General features: G+C 40.6%; 1 protein-coding gene across 6 annotated transcripts in view; it reads left to right on the top strand.

Annotated features, from left to right (window-relative positions):
• Nucleotides 1-14,125, top strand: part of MLLT3 (MLLT3 super elongation complex subunit) — a 237,479-nt gene extending 223,354 nt beyond the window's left edge. For all 6 annotated transcript variants that reach the window (XM_061630805.1, XM_061630815.1, XM_061630796.1 and 3 more), the window contains 4 exons: nucleotides 3,114-3,210; nucleotides 4,542-4,613; nucleotides 6,141-6,212; nucleotides 11,794-14,125. In XM_061630805.1, coding sequence (XP_061486789.1) covers nucleotides 3,114-3,210; nucleotides 4,542-4,613; nucleotides 6,141-6,212; nucleotides 11,794-11,925 — 373 coding nt within the window. In that variant the 3' untranslated portion in view covers nucleotides 11,926-14,125. The remainder of the gene's footprint in view (nucleotides 1-3,113; nucleotides 3,211-4,541; nucleotides 4,614-6,140; nucleotides 6,213-11,793) is intronic.
• The last annotated feature ends 7,213 nt before the right edge of the window (nucleotides 14,126-21,338 follow it).

Raw genomic sequence — 21,338 nt, 5'->3', positions numbered from 1 at the left:
AAGGAGACTTCCTGGCTTCTATCGACCTTAAGGAAGCGTATCTCCATGTGCCCATTTGCATAGCCCACAGAAAGTTTCTTCGGTTTGCCTTTGCCCACCAACATTTTCAATATAGAGCGATGCCATTTGGCCTCTCCTCTGCTCCAAGAGTATTTACCAAGGTGCTACTCATCCTAGTGGCTTACCTTCGGACCCAAGGGGTTCATATCTACCCATATTTGGATGATCTGCTAATACGGTCCAAGTCTGAAGAGCTGGCTCATCATCATTTAATGATCACCCTCAATGTTTTGCAGACCTACGGCTGGCTTGTCAACTTCGACAAAAGCCATCTCCAACCAACCCAACGCCTACTACACCTTGGGGCAATGTTGGACACCCTGCAGGCAATGGTCTTCCTGGCTCCAGATCACATCACTGCCATCACAAGCATCGCAAGGTCCCTGATGCAACAAACATCCGCAGACGTCATGCTTCTCGCCAGAGCGCTCGGGATGTTTATCTCCACAATCCACATTGTGCCCTGGGCTCGAGCCCACACTCGGCCCCTTCAGTGGACTCTGTTGCCTTTTCAAAAAGACATTGCCAGCTCCAACCATCGCAAAGTTTGTTTGAGCCCCGCTCTGCGCCTCTCCTTCCGCTGGTGGACCAAGGTTCAACACCTCTCCAAGGGCACGTCGTTCAGAGAACCCCGCAGAACCGTCGTGACCACAGACGCCAGCCTCATAGGTTGGGGAGCCCACTGCAACTCCCAGTACGTTCAGGGGGTTTGGCCCAACGCAGAGCAATCTCGAAGCATCAACTGGCTGGAACTAAAGGCTGTCCACTTGGCTCTATGTCATTTTCAGTCTCTGTTCCCTTTGCATCATGTGCTCATTCGAACAGACAACACGTGTGTAAAATCACATTTGAACAGACAGGGGGGCACCAGGTCTCGTCCTCTGCAGGACTTAGCCTCCCTCATCTTTGTCTGGGCAGAACAACATCTACAATCCCTGAAAGCAGAGCACCTCAGAGGGATTTGGAATGTGACAGCAGACTGGCTCAGCAGACAACAGGTCTTCCCGGGAGAATGGAAACTTCATCCAGCCATTTTCCATCATCTCCAGTGTCGGTTCGGCGCCCTCTCAGTCGACCTGTTTGCTTCCAGTCACAATTGCCAGCTTCCAAGGTACTTTGCCCGATACCTGGACTCAACAGCAGAAGCAGTGGATGCTCTGACAACACCGTGGCCAGACGGTCTATTGTACGCCTTTCCTCCCATACCATTGTTAGCCAAAACCTTGAGGAAGGCGCGAACCGAAAGGGCACAGCTGGTTCTGATAGCACCATTTTGGCCACGCCGACCGTGGTTCTCAGATCTTCTGGCAATGTCAATGATGGATCCTTGGACACTTCCTGTAACGCCAGACCTCCTATCCCAGGGTCCAGTACTGCACCAGGACCCTACTTGGCTCAATCTAACAGCGTGGCGTTTGAACGGAGACACTTGAGGTCAGCTGGACTGTCGGACGCTGTGATTGATATTATTTTGGCCTCGAGAAGACCATCTACCACTCGTATTTATCAACATACCTGGGTGGCTTTCTCCAAGTGGTGTCAGTCCCACCACCACGATCCATCCCAGGCCAATGTGCACCAGGTGCTCCAATTTCTCCATAGTGGCTTTATGATGGGACTTCGACCCAACACTCTACGTCGACATGCGTCTACTCTGTCATCCATTCTCTCAGTGTCCTCTCCTGGAGATCATATTTCCTCACATCCGTTCATCAAACGTTTTTTGAGGGGAGTCGCCCTACGCTCTCCGGCTGTTGTCCATCGGTTCCCCTCATGGAGTTTGCCGAAAGTTCTGCAGGCTTTGCAACGTCCTCCGTTTGAACCCATCAGGACTGTGCCCCTATGTATACTGTCCTTCAAGGTCCTGTTTCTGATCGCAATCACATCTGCCAGACGCGTTTTGGAGTTGAGCGCATTGTCTTCTGCTAGACACCTCTGCGTCTTCCATAAGGACTCTGTTGTGCTGAAGACTGACCCTTCCTTTCGTGCCAAGGTCGATTCAGTTTTTCATTGCAACCAGGACATTGTGTTGCCTTCCTTTTGCCCGGATCCTACCCATCCTCTTGAAAAGGCTTGGCATTCGTTAGATGTCCAGAGGGCTCTCAAGACCTACCTGTCTAGGTCCCAAGAGATTCGACGAACGGAGTCTCTGTTTGTATCCTTTCATCCAAGGTCTATGGGGCATAAAGTATCCAATCCTACCTTATCCCGTTGGTTAAGGGCATGCATTACTTTAGCATATGAGTCCCTGAAGCTGTCAGTTCCAGCTAGTATAACGGCTCATTCTACCAGGTCAGCTGCCACCTCGGCTGCTTTTGCCACTAATGCTCCTGTTGCCGATATTTGTAGGGCTGCAGTCTGGTCTACCCCACACTCGTTTATAAGGCATTATAAAATTGATTGTTATGCCTCTGCTGATGCATCTTTTGGCAGACGAGTGTTGCAACAGGTTCTTAATGAGGATTAACATGTGGGTGGTCCCTCCCTATATGGGTTGCTTTGGTACATCCCACAGTGATGGCCCACTTCCTATGGAAAATGTACCATTGGTCTCACCTGAAAGGTGATTTTCATAGGAATGGGCCATCACGACCCTCCCAGTTGGAGGATGACTAGTGATTTTATCAATGGGTTACATGTTATTGTTTCGATATTATATTTAAACGTATGAGTGAAGTCAAGACTTTTAGTTCTGTTATGTTATGTAGTTATGTTAGAGTCATGTTGTTATGCATGTGACTATTATGTTATTTTCCTGGCGGGCCTGTTGGCCTTGTTCTTGTATTTTTAGATATCTCTTTTTAGACTCGCTACGAATGAACTGGAGAGTGGGAGGGGCATGACGTCCCTAGTCTTGACTTCAAAAACATTCTTGCCTTCGCACGATAGGTGGAACTATTTCCCACAGTGATGGCCCATTCCTATGAAAATCACCTTTCAGGTGAGACCAATGGTACATTCTTAGAACTATGATACAGGTTGTAAGCCACGTGAAACTTATTTACGTTGCTCACCTTAATAATATTATAATTCCTTTGACTTTCCTTTCTCAGGGTTAGTCTAAGCGATGGAAGTGACAGTGACAGCAGTTCAGCCTCTTCACCACTACGCCATGAACCACCACCTTTATTAAAAACCAACAGTAATCAGGTACTGTTTTGGGCATGATTACTGTAGTCATGATCACTTCATTTTTCCAATTAATAGCTTTTGTTTTGTTCCTAACCTTGGGAACGATTTGATCAGAGTAAACAGAGGTTACATAAATTCTTAGCAATATTACTGAAACATACTAGAAGACATTGCTGCTTTTTTGCTAATTATGACTATCAATTTGGTGAAGAGTTAAATGCTAGTACTGTGGTAATATGAAAAATCTCCTTTAAACATTTGCTGTGATAATATTATTATGCAAATATTTAGTAATAAAAATGCTTGTGAAATTTTGTGTCCAACAAGCATGATTTCTGACAAAAGTATTAATTTTTTTAAAAAATTACCAACTGTGATAATGCATGGGATATATATGGTTCTTGTATCAGCCCAGCCAGTATATTATAGTATGTAATCATGCTTCATGTGTTTGGAGAGAGATTTCTGCAGTCTATTTTGGGACTGCTTGTGGCCTGGGAGACATGCATCCGTCACCTCAGCAGAGGGATTATATGCCAAACCCTGCACACCTTTTTCTTTGAAATCTCTTATCCTTCAAAATTGTTAGGGACATGTGGTCTTACACCAGTGACCTTTTTTGTCTTTTGTCCACCCCAACACTAAAATTTGCTATGTTTTAAAATTATTATTTCTATTTGTTAGTCTCCTCATAGCCAACAGCCTCTAGGTGACTTACAACAGATTTAATAGCATACAATACAAACAGATTTTAAAACATACAATATAAAAACTTAAAACCCAAATAAAAATGAATAACTGAAACAGCCCACATCAAGTCCTGAGTGAAAAGGAAGATATTTGCCTGGCGCCTAAAGATGGATAAAGAAGGCGCCAGGTGTGTTCTATTGATTTCATTGGGCTTACTCTGAGTATGGCCTACTCTGAAAATACAACTGTTGTTCACATAGGTCAAATCTGTACAGTCATTCATCAGGGAACCATAAACTGCTTGAGATTTTAAGCCAATCTCCAAAACTGTGCATATGTATGTTTAATCCAAGGATTTTTTAAATAGGACGGATTTAGTATGCTGAACATCAGTGTTAACTTCTACAATAATAATTCCATGAGTCAATGGTTTTCCTACTACCATTTAACATTCCTAAATACTTCTTTGGTGTTTATTTATACTTTTTTCCTTCATTTATTTTATTTTCTGATGTAAATTACGTGACAGGAAAAATATAGAGGTTAGATAAACTGGCTGCTAATCATGCTTAAACAACTAAGATATTTAGTTATGGAATTTCTAGTGGTCCTCAGTCCTAGCCCTATGATGCCTTTAAATATTTACTTTTATTTTCCAGATTCTAGAAGTGAAGAGTCCTATAAAGCAAAATAAATCTGATAAACAAATTAAGAATGGAGATTGTGATAAGGTAAATAAAAAGAAGCAGTCTTTGAATTGTGCTTCATAGTTTCTGTAGAATCTGTTTAAAATGTATTAGATCTTTCAGTATATAAAAAACATTGGTTGGCATATACCTTAATTAAAGAATTTCTTAGTTGCTTCCTCAGGATTTGGGTATCCCAACATTATATAGTTTATTCCACATTTTAATTAGTTGGCTGTGTTTTGATATACATGCGTGCACACATACATATACATGTAGATATTTCTCTTAAATTAAATTTAAATGTTGAAAAGTCTATTCACTTGCAGGCTGAATTGAAGGTGTTGGGGCATAACCTTATAAGCCCTAAATAACTTAGAATCCAAACACCTGAAGGAGCACCTCTTCTATACCAGAGTGCCCATGTTCTGAGTCTTCTCCAAGTCTCCAACTTATCAGAAGTGTGCTATGTAACAACAAAGGAGAGGGAGGTGTTGGCAATGGTACCCTGATTTTGGAATGCCCCACCTATACAGGTGCACCTGATTAGGTGCATATTATAGATTTTTTAGTAGCAGGTTAAGACATCTGTTTTCCCAGGCTTAGCGTGCTGAAAGTTTTTAGCTATTAACCCATATTTGTTGAGCCTCGGCTCTCCCTGAAGGAGCAGGGAGGGGAGAGGCATGAGTTTTCAGGCGCCTCAGCTGCCAGAAGACGCGGAAGACCAAGGAGTTGTTGAGTCTGCTCGGAGCCTTGGGGGGAGCAGTGAACTTGTACTCCAGCCAATTCCCACGGGTGGCGCGAGCCCCATAGAGGAGAATGCGCCGCCCCCAGTCATTCCTGAGGGCCCGTCAGGGGACGCCCCAGAGGTTGTACCAACTCCTTCCTTGCCAAGCAGTTCCCAGGACGCTTCCAGCGTGACGCTACCTCCTGACCTCGAGCCTGCAGCCCGAGAGCAGGTGTCTTCTGACGAGCCATTGGAAACATGCCCCCCCTCACCTCGTGCCCGCCGCCGTGAGGAACGGGCAGGGCAGAGGCAGGATTTACGAAGGAGTCAGAAATTACGATCGAAAACATTCCCTACATAAGCTGGCCTCTCAAAGAGGGGAGTCGCTGAGTCAACTTCCTTTACGCGCTGCAGAGCATGTCTAGAGTGTAGTTAGGGGGTTCTAGTGAGTAAGGCAGGTTTCTATATGAAGCGCAATGTCCTAGATGTATCCATTACTCTAATAAAGTAAGATTTAATTGCACCCGTGTCTCCGTCTCATGGTTCCAGCTCTGGATGGAACAATATTATTGTTAATATTATGATTTTATTGTCTAAAACTATAATAATAATTAATATAATTATAATTAATCATATTAATATAATATAATTAATTATAATTAATATAATTAATTATAATATATTTAATTATTATTTATGCTTGTTCACTGTCCTGGAATATAAATATTTGTTTACACACCAGAATACAAATGTATTAAATATTTGCACCCAGAGCCATTCAGGGTTCTACAGTATAACAAAGTGTGATTTTTGTTTATTTTTATTTTTGAATGGCTTATTTTCAGGCATATCTTGATGAACTAGTTGAACTCCACAGAAGGTTAATGACACTAAGGGAAAGACATGTACTACAACAGGTAAGAGGACTTCTATGTATGTTAAACAGCCTTTGTCAAAGTCAAGAGCCCATCAGATTGGGATGTTTCTTTAAATCTTCCAGGTGATGGCAAACTTCAGCAATTTTTTAATGAGTTCAGAGCATTACAAAGTTCAGTTTAGTTCTTTTTAGTACTGAAGGATGAATTCAACCTTCTCTATTCATTTTTCAATTATTCATGATTTTGCATGTTGCTGCTTTGAATGTGGAAGCAGTTAGTAACAAAACTCAATTTTTTCACTTGATCCCTTACTTTAGGTGACCTTTGATCCAGTAGATACCATTGCAATAGTTTACTATTGAATTTGTATGCAGCAGGCTGAGGTCCAATCCTGTCTCAGATCTTAGCTCACTGGTTGCCTTGGGCACTCTCAGCCGAACGTTTCATTAGCAGGTTATAAAGATTAAAATAAGAAATGTTTGTATTTTGTAACCTGCCTTAAACCTGCACCATAAGACAAAAAATAAACTAAATTGTGTAACAATCAATAGTATCCTTTTAGACCTGGGGAAGGCCAAATTCTTTCAAACTTTTCTTAAAAGGTTAATAGAAAATTTTGCCATTAGCTAAAACCCAACCCTTCATGTATTCATTCTTTCTAAAGACATTTAAATTGCTGCAGCATGATAGATGGCAATGAAATTGATGGAGAATGACCATGTGTAAACAGAACTGTATATTAAAACAATAAAGTATAGCACACTTCATCAAGAACAAATAAAACTTTCTTGGACCTTGCATCCTGGGTCTCAGTTTAAAATATTTTTAATCTTGGGTTTTTTAATGCTGGTAATCGGAAAGCTTGACAGTTATAATCTTAAATCTTTCCCCTCCCCCAAGTGTTTTTCAATAGATTAAAAACGCAAGCACTAATATTAAAGGCATTAACATGATTCCCCTTGGCAGGCAATCAAGAATGCCCCTAAAGCTTTCTTCACTATATCTTGATGTATTTTGTGCCTCCATTAAAACTGAGGGGGTTCATCTCACTCAGATGTACCAGGTGGCCTTGACATTGTAGCTGTATTTTTAAGAGGCCCCAATGAAGAATAGGGTTCAAATGTTCATGTTGCTCTTAGTTGGGAGCATAGAAAGAACAGATAATGATCAACAAATGAGATTTTATTTCGCATTTCTTTTCAGAGTGCCACATTGCTTAAAAATGCATGTGTTAACACTTCCTAACTGCTTTTGAATTCCTGTAATTTATTATCATGGGAGTTAATGGAAGGCCCCCTTTTGGCACAGTATCACAGGAAAGCATATCAAATATAGTTCCTTTTTAAAAAATACTTCTGAGAGTTTTCCTAAAATTCTTCATTTTAGAATTCTTGGTTTACTCAGTCAGGGCTAAGTGAAACATACATTAAGATTACATTCTTAATTCTCAGAAGGAAAACTGTAGCTATTTCCATGTTAGCCATTGAGTGTTGTGGCCAAAGTTGTCATACATACCAGTGCTGCAAGAGTGAATAGGTGGCTGTTTTAAGCATGGTTCTTCATAGCAGGTTGGCATGTTTGGTATTTGGTAATGCATTTTATGATTCACATTGTGTGTTAGATTTGTATTTTCTTATCACTTGCTGATGAAGCACATGTGAGATGTGATAACTGGAAATCAATTGACTTACTCATTAAGCAATTACTAGCCACTGTATTCAGAAAAGCTGCTTTATCAAAGTTGCCTGCCAGCACTCCTGTTCCTTACTTATACCACAGCTGCTGTCTCTTCTCTGTCCCCTATGCCCAGGGGTGCCAAGGATTTTCTGGGCCTTGTACACTGTATGTTGATTAGACATCTCACCCAGAAAGTGGGGCCCAGGTTTGCATATGCTGTTGTATGCAGATTTGTGTTCTCTCTTACCAGTTCAGTGGAGGGTTCAAAAATAAAACAATGGCTACAGACAAGTAAAATGTCAACAGATAAAGCTTTTCACATAATAGTATTTCCATTCCAAAAAAGGCTTAATCTGTATGACTGCCACAGAGCTCTTAAAAGCCCAAGAGCCCTGTTTCCCCCAGTGCCCGTCCTAAACCATGCAAAGAACTAAAGTTTCATTAGTTGAAAAACAGTTACAGATCTCTGTTTATCTTAAGCTGGCAATACTACATTCAGTGCAAGACTAGGCATGGTGTGGGGAGTGGAGGTCAGAAGAGATTCAAGGTTTACAGCAGGGGAAGCCAATATGGTACCCTCCAGATGTTGGGTTCCAACTCCCATCAGCCCGATCCTAGCATGACCAGTAACATCTGGAGGTCACCAGGATGGCTACTCCTGGTTTACAACAGCCAAGATTCAGATGCCCATGCATGGAGAAATTCAATATTAAGTTGTTGTTTTTAAAAACCAAGCAGTATATTCTAAGCCTTTGTTGTAGTTATTTATTTGTACCTGATAACAATAGCAATGTTAACAATACAGGTCAAAACATCCAGGATTATTTGGTTGGTTGGGGGGCGGGATTAGCAGAAAAAATTGAGCCTTTGGCATGAATATACCAATATCAATGTTTACACTGGCAGCAACAGTTGGTTGGTTGGATGGACGGATGCACGGACCCACCCTTTCTTCCAGTAGGAGCCCAGGGTGGCAAAAAAAACACTAAAACCACTCTAAAACATGATAAAAACAGACTTTAAAGTATATTAATACAAAACATCTTTACAAATATTTTTTAAAAGCTTTAAAAACATTTTTAAAAAATCTTAGAAAGCAATTCCAACACAGACAATCCACTCAAAAATTCCCCATTTTCCACCTGTGCATGGGAAAGCTATTAATTGTCCTTCCCATCTTGATGCTACAATCAACTTAACAGTCCCCCCTCCCCACACCTTAAAACAGGTGTGGAAAACGTTTGGCCCTCCAGATGTTGCAACTCCCATCATCCCTGGCCACTGGCTATGTTTGCTTGGGCTGATGGGAGATGTAGTTCAGCAACATATGGAGGGCCAAAGGTTCCCCACACCTGTCTTAAAGCAAAACAAAAAGCCAATAGTAGAAGAAAATTATAGTGCTGGAGTACAGTGCAGGGTTGTTATACACTACTCTCTACCTCTCTTGCTCTCTCAACCCTCACAGCATTATGGATATAATATCAGGCTACTTTACAGGGTTGACATAATGCACATTCTCTCAACCGCAATACCCCCACCCAATATGGATATATTAATGATGGACTTACTGGCATATGCATTAGCAAGGGTTTTTAAAGAAAAAATGTTTTAGAGACTCAGGAAAAATGAAAAGTTTTGCATGAAATTATGCCTTAATTAGAAAAACAGGAACTCTTGCTTTTGCTGCTATCTTTTGCTTTTGAGTGGACATGCTACTGCCCAGTCACAGCTACAGTAAAATCTTGGATTTCTCAATTTTTTTAAGCAATCACCACTTCTCTATCAGAAAAGATGAACCAAAAAACCCCTTCAGAATTAACCTAGCTGTCCTTATCCATTGTCTGAATCCAGAGAAAATCTAGCCAGATACACACCTGTGAAGACAAAAAACAATGCTCCAAATGAACCAAGAAGTCCTTTTTTCATTGTCTTCTTCAGGCCAGGGTTTAGCAGATTCTCCAACTGCACAAATTCCCCATCAGATACCCAACACTGGAGCAAAGAAAAGAAAAGCCAAACAAACACAAAGTGTGCTCTGCTCCTTGCTTACACTCTATATCAATGGTGGTTTTCCCTAAGAGTTAGTATTACACAGTGACAATTCATTTATGAATCTGCCTTAGTTCAGTAACTCAGGCACAAAAAAGAATGCAGTGAGTTACCTGCCCAAATATTAAGGTGAAGAAGAGGAAGTTCCAGCCCAAAAGAGGGTGTTTTAATATGGTTTGGGCAGTTTGTTTTGGCTATGGAAACTGAGCACATTCTACTTTTATATAATTTGTGTACATGCTGTTCCTGACATTGCCTGTCATTTAAGTGCTTAAAAATCATACACTTAACATGTCTAACCCCCCCCATTTTTCAAACTGCACATTATCAGTTTTCCAACCACACATTTTTTCCAGCTCTGCATTTTGTGTCCAACTGCACACTAAACAAAAACAAAACACCTTAGTTGAGGTCCTTTTGGGCTCTTCTCTGAAATGTGTGTGTGACTCTAGATTTCTCTGTATGGCATTTGTCAGTCACAGCTGTTGATTTTATTGCCTATAAAAACTGAAAGGCAGGAGCAGGCTCGTTTCTCAAAGCAATTGGTTAGCATAACGCTTGAACACTTTGCTTCATAACTCTCCCTTTCTATAAGAGCTAGACACTTACTTTTTAGTTCAAAGTCCCCTGCTGGCTCTAGTCCCACTATAGCAGTACCCCCTGTGTCCCCACCACCACCCTCTTGGCAGGTCTGTTTGTGCTTGCATTTCCATTTTCCAAGGTATCTGCCATTTCTACCCATAACCACAAATAACACCGAGAGTGTTGGTTGTCATTATTTCCACACATGCTTCGTTCCCTGCCAGAAACGAATGAGCACCAGGGAGGAAATAGATAAGTCCCCTTTCTCTCACTTCCATGCTATTGCGTTCTCACCTGTTTCTCAGCTGTAAATGAGCAACAAATTAAAAATAGCATTTGAAATAAAACAAAAATATGCACATTGTTTTATTGGGAGATAAAATAAGCATAGCTCAGTTCATAAGAGAGGGAGTTAAATGCAAACCTAAAGGAGGATGCATATGCCTATAACAAGAAGAGGTATCTATTACAGCATTTCATATAATAAAATTATGGCTTTAAAATGTGGGCTGCTAGACCCCCCACAACTAAATGGACTACTAAAAATATATGTTAATTGTAATATAAGCATAATATCCTCAACTCACTGGCAGAGTACATACTTTGTATGTATAAGTTCCAAGATTCAATCCCTCCCAATTCCAATTAAAAAGGATTTCAGGAAATAGGACTGGAAGAGATCTTTAGATGAGATAATGGAAAGCTGCTGCCCTGTCAGAGCAGACTATGCTGGGCCAGATGGGCCAATGGCTTCATACATTCATACCTGTGTTATCTTTAAGTTGATAACACTTAAGCAGAATGGCAGATGGGGAAATCTGGTAATGTAGTTTCTGATCTGGTGATGTAGTTTGTATTAATAAGGATGTCATTGTTACTTATCCTATTTATACTATGCTTCCCCCACCACCACTCATTAGATCATCAATAATTTAAGATAAATCAATAGTGTTGACAACCAGAAATGTTTAGTTGGCCTGACAAAGGGTTCCTTTGTCTTCTTCCTAAAATGTTATAATCTTTGATGGAATCTTTGGAGCTAGATCTTGCCTGAAGATCTTGCAGGTGAGGAGGTTCATAAGGTATTTTCCCTGGCACAAGACCATAACAGTAAGGTAAGAATGGGGAACCTGGGCTTTCCAGATGGTGCTGGGCTATAATTCCCATCGTCCCTGACCGTTGGCCATGATGGGAGTTGATGGGAGTTGGAGTTCTTCAACTCATGAAGGAATACAGGTGCTCCACCCCTTCTGTAAGAGAACTAGAATTTAAATTTAAACATAACTTTCTTTCTCTTTTCTTTAAATGACAGATTGTAAACCTTATAGAAGAAACGGGACATTTTCATATCACGAACACAACCTTTGACTTTGACCTTTGCTCACTGGACAAAACCACAGTTAGAAAGTTACAGAGTTATCTGGAAACATCTGGAGCATCCTGAGGACGTGGTTCCTGGCTGCATCAAAAACTGTGCTCTCTTTTTTAAAAAAAGAAATAAAACATTCAGAATGATGCAACCAACATGGCAAAAACAAAAAAAATCAACCAACTCTCTTCAGCTTTATTTTTTGTTAAAGCCAGTCATCATCTCTTGATAAAGGAGAAGAAAAGTGACAAGCCTCAGAGGATTTGCTCTTCTCACTAAGGAAATGCTCTGGAAGAGTTAGCCTGGATAGCCTTGAAAAAAAAAAACACTTAATGAATGTGTATGGTATCATGTATCTCTCTGTGGTGTTCCAGGCCACAAGACGAATACATGTTCAACACACTGCCTTATTACATAACTGATCTATTTATTATTGCATACGCATATTCTGAAGCCCTTGAGGGAATGACACTACCAGACGTTACAAGTTCTTGTGTCCTATGTACGCTCCTTTGATGCAGCGCCACCGCCGTCACAAGCCTTCTGACCTTACTCTTGTTTTGATGCCACTTTTTCTGACCTTTAGCTATTCCCTTTCCTATTTTAAAAGCCCTGTCATCTTGTTTCTGTTATTATAATTCCCCCAAATGAGATGCTGAGTGGGGGTGTGGGTTAGGTGGGAAGGGAGGGCAAAAAGTCCCTTCCTTTTCTTCTATTCAGTTTGCTGCAGCAGAATGGCCGCCAGGCTTATCATTGTGTGTTGGTCTCGGACTATGGTAGAAACTGCACCAAATAGAATCATGACTTTCTTTCTAGACTTAGTCAATAGATCAGTAGAACTTTTATTAAAAGGAAAAAACGTGTTACTGTATACTATCCTAAATCCAGCATTCTTTTTGCCATCAACATCTTTGTGTCTGTTTCAATGTTATATTAGATATCTATGAAAGTGGGAGCACTCTAGAGATTTGCCATAAAAGAGAACTAGTCCAGTTTTCTGTGGAAATGTTGTAGAAAACTTCATTTGGAGTTATTTATTACTTAGGAGTTCCAGCACTCAGCTGCCAAGATGTGCAGTCTTTTTGTTACTAAAATATAGGCATAAAATTGATTCTTGGTTCATACAATGTTTACTTTATATTTTGGTTTGGGCTCTTTTTCTATCTAATAAATTAAAACGTTTTCATTTCAGACAGTTTTTAAATGACATGATGAGAAATTGTTTTGAAATTTCAGTACTTACTATAAATTCATTTATTGTAGGACTGTCAACCCAGTTAAAGAAATTGATTAATCATATTAATTTTAATTGATTAATCAACTACATCTAAAGAAGTTTGTATGTGAAAAAACAATAGGTCTGAAGAAAGAAGCCTACTTTATTTTTTTGCAGATTCATGCTTGTCTTGCAGTAGGTGTCATCTTAGAAGATACATATCCTGTTGAAGAGAAGGGGGAATGCCTCTTCTAAGATAGCACCTGTCTTCCACAGTTTTTATAAGAACTTGCATTAAAAGTATATTTTTCAAAAAATTAATCTGTGCAGTTAGGGGGGCACATTTTTAGTTGACTAACAGAGCATCCTGTGGAGGTTTGGGGGAGAGCAGAGGAACTGCCACTTGCACCAGCCAGTGCAAAAGGTGGGGAGCAGCTTTTTCCTGCCCCCCTCCCCTTTTTTTGCACTTGACCCTTTTATCATTACTTTTTCTTCCCCCTGGTTTCAGTAGCAGGGAAAATAACTGTGCAAGCTCCAGAGCGGCTGTAGTTTTCCTCCCATATCAGGAGCACATCAATGAAACAGGTGAATTGGATCCTGCAGATCTATGATGTCCTCTATCATTCCCCTTTTTATCCCCTATTGCTATAGGAGGACCTATAGCAGTAGCCCTTTCTGCTGCTGCAACAAGGAAACCTCCAGCAGCAAACCTCCTTCTCCGCCTTCAGACCTTCCCCTCTGCTGGCAGAGGGAGGTCTACAACATCCAATGCTCTCTCTGTCACCCTGTTCTGGAGTTTAGGATTACTCCCTAAAAGGTCTTTAACTGATTAAATGTTGCCACTCTAATTTCCAAAAGCATTTCTTTGTGATGAAAAAAATATTTTGAATCTTAAATAGAAACCCTTTACAAAAGAGGAGGCTAGAAAGGAGACACTTCAAGAAGCCATTTAAGTTAGGATTTCAGTTTTTACTCTAATGAAAGATGTTGCTTAAGAAATACTTCTGGGTCCGAAGGATCTGTCAGCCTTAAGAAAAGCCTGTGTTTGAGAGGTCACCATATTTCCAGTGTCTGCTTACCAGATGTCAGCTTTTGCTACAGAGTCAACCTATAGAAGTATCTGTGAGTTTTATTGTTCCATGCACAGAGTTTTGTGCAGTAGTGTAAAAACTAGGTTCGTACTAGGGGTATTTCTTCATAATCATATGGAAATTCTTAACTCTGTTTCTTTAAGTCCAAAGAAATTATTTCCTTTTTTGTATGTGTGTGTGTTTGGGTGGGTGTTCTTGTTTTTAAATTAAAATGTTGTTTGACCATAATCTATGGAAAGTCTTTCTCAGGCTTCCAAAAGAACAAGTGTACTTTTTCTTCAGTAATGTTATGACTCTTATTGATGATTGGCATGAAACATACTTGAAGCGTTACGTTCTTTTTAAGTCCACATGTTAATTAATGTGCAATTGTTGTGGTGGGAGGTTTTTGAAATCTCTTGACATCAAGCATATGATGTGATGTTAGAGTGTGGAGGAGGGTGTCTGAGTGGGTTTTTTACACTTTTGTTAACATTTTTATATGAAACGTTTGAAAATCTAAAGGCTATCTTTCACTTTTTTTTAATAGAGCACATTCTACATGTTTCATTTCAGTAGAACACAAAAAGTGTGTGCTTTTTTGGTCCATTTTGACTTTTCTAACTAAATTTTGTGGCAAAAACTCTTTAAGAGATTGTTGGAAGGAGCACAGACCCGCATAACTTTGAGTATATATTGGACACATCATTTTCTATTTTGTTTTTTTTAAAAAAAAAACCTGGCAAAATAAGTCCTTTGAGCCACAAAAATAGCTGATGTACAGAATTTGTGGGGGTGGAGGGGTTAACTATGTAAAGGGAATATTACTGCAATTACAGTAGACTCTTAACTCTGACTTGCATGTAGTTCATCAGTCATCCTTATAAAATGTTAGTTCTCTAGTTTGGTGAGAATGAGGATGGAATAAACACATTTCAGCTGCATTTGTGTGTTGAAAGTGAAGAGTGTTTTCCACAAAATTCTGGTAGAATAAGAGCTGGTAAGTGGTGTCCTTTTTGAAAAAAATTACTTAGTTATTTTGTATGCTGAAACAATAAATCCTTTTTCAATTAATTTCAAATAGTCATATTTCTCTAACACAGAACCCAGCCTCTCAGCCGCATGGATTTATTTATCTTTTAGGGATGGTTAAAATGTTATAACAGAAAGTCTTAACTTTACAACAGCTTTGTCATCATCTTAGTGCAGGAGCACTGCTTAATCTGAAATGGGGTTCAGCTCTGAGCCTGTCTTCAGTGCCAGAGTTCAGTCCTTGAACTTATGAGGATGGAAAAGAGAATCTCTGAGCACACTTGAGTAACCATAGCACTTTGCCACACATCTGGAATAAACAGGCAGAACTTTCCAATCCAAGAGATTTTGAACCACAGTATCTTTCTAGGAATTAATTGGAGATTACTTGTTCAGAATTTTATTTATGGTGCCAAGCTACTTGGGTCAGAGTTGCTAGTGTGGATATGGATACTGAATTTAACAGTGTTATCTGACACTGATACAAAAATTGCTTATTGGCAAGTAACCAAAAATTGCTTATTATATAAAGTACGACTGTGCTATGCCACTGTTTAGCATCCAAGATATAAACTACTTCCATTCAGTCCAAACTAGACAACACCAAAAAGTGCATCGGGGGCCAAAAAAAATTTACTATTGTTATTTATTAAATGTATATCCCACCCTTCCTCCCAGAAGGAACCCAGGGTGGTAAACAGAAACACTAAAAACACTAAAACATCTTAAAAACAAAATGCTAGAACATATTAAAACAAAACATCATTAAAAACATATTTTAAAACAAAAGCTTTAAAACATCTAAAAAAGTAGTTGTAAAAATGACTAACTTCACCACCTGCAGCAGTAGCCACTTAACTGGAGCAGAAGTGCAGAACGCTGATGTCATGACACAGGTAAGTTGGGCCAGATATTATGAAGGGGGTGTTGTGTGACTGCAGTGTTGTTGTTTTTACAGCAGCCATGCATTGGGCAGGATAACTACTAAGCGCCCTTCAGAAGTGTCATTCATATCAATCAGCAGCAATGATTAGCACGACCCCAGATGTCACACGTTCCTGTTTTCCCTACCCCATGGCATCTGCACATGCATCATGGATGTATGCAGCAGAGGAGCCTTAGCACATACAACTGTATGTATGAAGGCTTCTGTGCTGCAGACATTCCAGTTACATGTGCGGATGCCAGGGACAGGACGAGCTGGAGTATGTTATGTTGGAGGTGGGCTAGTCAGAGTGGGCCCACTCATGCATTAATACAGTGCATGAACAATACTTAAGAAAGTGGCTGCTGTATAACTTAGTGCAAGTATTAAGAGCATTTTACATTTTTCAACATTGGGTGAAAACGGTAAACTAGAGAACATTTAACATGCTTAAATTCCATTGGAAAATTGAACATGGTGCGTATATTAACTCTCATATATTTTATCTCTTCTTGGTTGGAACAGCATATTAAGCTTTGCTTTCATGGCAAAAAAAATTGGTTTTCTTCCATCTGCTTCACATTTACTGATGTGTATTATATTTTCAATTATTTTATGTTTTGAACTTCATCTTTATTGGTGCACAATGGCCAGATTTCCATGCTTCTTGAAAAATTACTGAGTGAAGGCCTTTGCTATTGTTCTTTCAGTCACTTGTGACCACATTCCTTGTAGATGGAAGATGTTAAGAGGCAAATTTTGAAATAATAAGACAGACTTGCTACTGTCTATAGTGTAAATATGTGTATTGGTATTTGTGTTACTGTACACAGGAGTGAAGTTTATGATGAAAAATTCTGGTAGACTAACTATTCATATGGTTATGGGTCTGTCTAAAAACAGTCTGGTGAGCTGCCCTGTGTTCCAGCTGGGGTGCCCCCCTCCCTGCCCCAACTGCCACCTCAGGACTACCTTATCCTTAGGGGAGAAGAGATCAGACTTTCAAAGTCCCCCTCCCCCCTACTAGTAACATGTCTCTACTGTTTTATTATATAAAATTGATGTGAGATTTTGTGAGGATTGAAGAGTGGTACGTAAACACCTTAAATGAGAATAAGCTGTCTGGGAGGATATTTTAAAATATCCTAAAATATATCTGCATTGTGGAGCCCAGTCTGCACCTTGGTACACCGGTGAGCTAAGGGCAATGAAACAGACTGGACGACAGCTAGAGCTCAAGTGGTGAAAGACGTGCTGTGAGGCTGATCGGGCATGAATAAAACATCATAATCGTTTCTACTGTGTGGCGGTGAGGGTGGCAAAGAAGGCCCACTTCTCTGCCTCCATCACATCCTCAAGTAGCCGTCCAGTGGAGCTTTTCCATATTGTTAGGGGTCTGTTGACATCAACTCCAGGGAATGCAGTTTTAGACCCTTCAGAGGCCCACTGTGAATTGTTTGCAAGGCACTTTGAGGGTAAAGTTGTTTGCCTCTGTAGCAGTCTTGATGCCCCTTCTATATCTACTGTAGTAGTCCCCAGTGAGGTGTCCAGTGCAACGTCTGCTGCAACGGTTTCAGTTGATGTGGCCTGGCATCAAGGTGCTTGCAGTGATGCGGCCAGCAACCTGTCCTCTCAACCCTTGCCCTTCTTGGCTTATTAAAGTTTGCCAAGGGGGTTTGACCAAGTGGATCCAAGGTGTTGTCAATGCATCATTACAGGAGGGAGTGGTTCCAGATGCCTTGAAAGAGGCGGTGATCTGACCACTCCTGAAAAAGCTCACCCTGGACCCATTGGTTTGTGACAACTACCAACAGGTTGCAAATACCCCCTTTTTAGGGAAGGTGGCGCAGCAATTGCAAGTATTCTTGGATGAAACAGATTATCTTGGCCCATCCCAATCTGGGTTCAGGCCCAGTTATGGGACTGAATCGGCCTTGGTTGCCCTGATGGATGACCTTTATCGGGAGAAGGACAGGGGGAGTGCGACCCTGTTATTCTTACTTGATCTCTCAGCGACTTTTGATACCATTGACCATGGTATCCTTCTGGGCTGACTTGGTGAGATGGGTATTGGAGGAACTGTTTTACAGTGGTTCCGATCCTATCTCCAAGGTTGCTCTCAGAGAATAGCATTGGATGACTGTATTTTGGCTCCCTGGCAGTTGTGCTGTGGGGTGCCACAGGGTACCATCTTGTCCCCCATGCTGTTTAACATCTATATGAAGCTCTTGGGAGCCGTCATCAGGAGATTTGGGATGAGGTGTCAGCAGTATGCTCACAATACCCAGCTCTATTTCTCCATAACATCTGAATCAGGAGAGGCCATGCAAGCCTTGGGCCAATAAACTGAGTCTGAATCCTAGCAAGACTGAGGCGCTGTGGGTTGGTGGTTCCCAAGTTCGGATAATTGGACAGTTGCCTGCTTTGGATGGGGTCATACTCCCTCTGAAAGAGCAGGTCTGTAGTCTGGGGGTGCTCCTGGATCCATCTTTGTTGCTAGAGGCCCAGGTGACCTCAGTGGCTAGGAGTGCCTTTTACCAGCTTTCACTGATTAAGACAGCTGCAGCCATTTCTGGACCGGGATAGCCTGACTACTGTTGTCCATGAACTGGTAACTGGTTGGTCCGGAAGCTGCAGCCGGTGCAAAATGCGGCAGTGAGACTGCTCACTGGGGCAGGGTATCGCCAACATGTCACCCCGCTGCTGAAAGAATTGCACTGGCTGCCCATTTGCTACCGGGACAAGTTCAAGGTTCTAGTTTTGGTGTACAAAGCCCTCTACAGCTTGGGACCAGGATACCTGAAAGACCATCTTACCCCTTATATACCCAGTCGATCACTGCGTTCTGCAGGTAAGGGCCTCCTGCAGATACCATCTTATCAGGAGGTTCATTCTGCACAATATAGGAAACGGACTTTTAGTGTGGTGGCACCTACTCTGTGGAATTTCCTCCCTTTTAATATTAAGCAGGCGCCATCTCTGCTATCTTTTCGGCGCCTTTTGAAGACTTTCCTCTTTCAACAAGCCTTTTAAGTTGAGACCTATTCCAGTCTGCGTCTGTGTTAGAATTGCTTTTAATATGTTTTCTTTAGTAATATGTATTTAACCCTTTAAAAAAAGATTTTAAAGCTTTTTAAAAAAATGTTTTAAATGTTTTGTTTTAATGTATTTTAAGGTCCTTTTATCTTGTTTTAAAGTGTTTTTAGCATTGCTGTTTGTCGCCCTGGGCTCCTGCTGGGAAGAAGGGTGGGATATAAATCAAATAATAAATAAATAAAAATAAAAGCTAGCATGCCAGGTACTTTCCTGTTCTGAATCTCAATTATTACAGAGTATAGACTGAACACAAAGAGCTTTCCCCAAAAAATATTGTAATTTTGTTTCCATAGCATATGTTCTTTAGCAAGGACTGGAACTGTAATTTGTGTATTTTAACTTCATGTAAAAGAAAGAATTGAGGGCTGATATTGACAAATAGAAGAGGACTTCAATTTTTTTTAGCCAGTGTACAGTGGTAGAAATGTATTTATTTATTTATTTATTTTATTTTATTTAAGTCATTTCTATACTGCTTAATATATATAAAAATCTCTAAGCGGTGTACAGAAAATAAAACAGCTTGACTGTTGCACTTCATGTTACAGGTGGGGATCCAGTTTTTTTAATGCACCTGTACCTAAATACCTCTGCTGCAATTTAATAACTAGCAGAGCATGAAGAATGCTTGTCTATGATGGTTGCTTCATCATATGCCAAGATCTTTCAAAATAGCTTTTACATTGAGTAGCATTCACATCTACATCTGTAGCCTGAGGTGGTAACAGTCTGTTTTGCTACCTCAGGAATCCATCATTTCATTCTGATGGCATGTGTTGACTATACCTTAAACTAGTATGATAGTTATTCTCACTCTGTAGGGAGCTGTAATGGATTCCAGGGCTCCCTGGTGGAAATCTCAGCACCCTCTCCAAACAAACAATTCCAGAATTCTCTGAGGATTTGTATTTTAGGATTGCCTTAAGCCTTCTACCGGCCTCACAGTTCCCATGATAATTGCTATGGGAGTGGGACACCCCAAGTAGCCTTGTCCCCAACATCACACACTTCTATCTGTACATATGGCACTGACATCTGTAGGGAAGGGGCCTTTACACACATTTATACATGCAAAGGGTTCCATGGCTTCCCTGTGGATGTCTGTGCTATACGTGCAGACATTGCGGAAGGGCTTAGATGGCTGCTCAGCACAACCCTGCTACTTGTTCCCATCATGTTAGCGGCTAAATGTCAGGAAAATGCTGTTGAATGAACGCTAATGAATGGAGCCAACATACTTTGTTGTGGATAATGTTGAGAGCTGCTGATCAGCGGTCAGGTAAGAAATGAAACAAGTTTTTAGTGTATTTTTCTTTTACTGCTTATTGATCAAACCTTCTACACCCCCAGAACCAATTCAAATATGGCTTATTAGGCACAACAGACTTGAGAATAACTCAAAATAACTAAACTCTGTATACTCATTAACAAATGTAGTGTTTAAACCATTGATACACTGATGCTATTGGTAGTCAGTTCCATTTCCTGAAATAAATTATTGAGCACACAGTTCTGATTCTGGATGTGAACAATGTCTGGAAATTAACAGGGTACTTAACCAAGTATATAGAGACATGCATTGTCCTGAGAACTCATACAGTATATATAGCGGCTGAGATTTGAACAGGAAACCAAGAAAGCCCTTAATTCATGTTTTGCCATGGTCATGAATTCATAAGATGGCCTTAAAACAAGCCCTTGTCTCAAACTCATCTGTGCCATGGGGATAATAATACAGACCTATCTGTATTACAGAATTGTGTAAGGATTCCTGAGAACATTGCTGTAATTGTCACTACTATATCCTTAAACAAGTAACACCCAAGAACTATCAAGGAGGGCTAGGTGACGTGTCTATGACTGATGTCCTATACCTGGGAGGGTAAACCCAATGGGACATATTTCTGAGTAGACATGTAAGGTAGGGATGAGGAACCTGTGGCTGTCTGGATGCTATTGGATTCCACCTCCCGTCATCCCTGAGTGTTGGCCATATTGGCTGGACCTGATGGGAGTTAGAGTCCAACAACAACTGGAGGATCACAGGTTTCCCAACACTGATGGATAGGATTGTGCAGGATAAAAACACTGGCATTCTTACTCAACAGATATATGTTTTTCCCTTTCAATCAAATCTTCAAAATATTTT

This window comes from Rhineura floridana, chromosome 1 (assembly GCF_030035675.1).
Source record: "Rhineura floridana isolate rRhiFlo1 chromosome 1, rRhiFlo1.hap2, whole genome shotgun sequence".
Taxonomy (NCBI): Eukaryota; Metazoa; Chordata; class Lepidosauria; order Squamata; family Rhineuridae; genus Rhineura; species Rhineura floridana.
The sequence above is the reverse complement of the archived record's forward strand: the minus strand, read 5'-3'. Positions and strand labels throughout refer to the sequence as shown.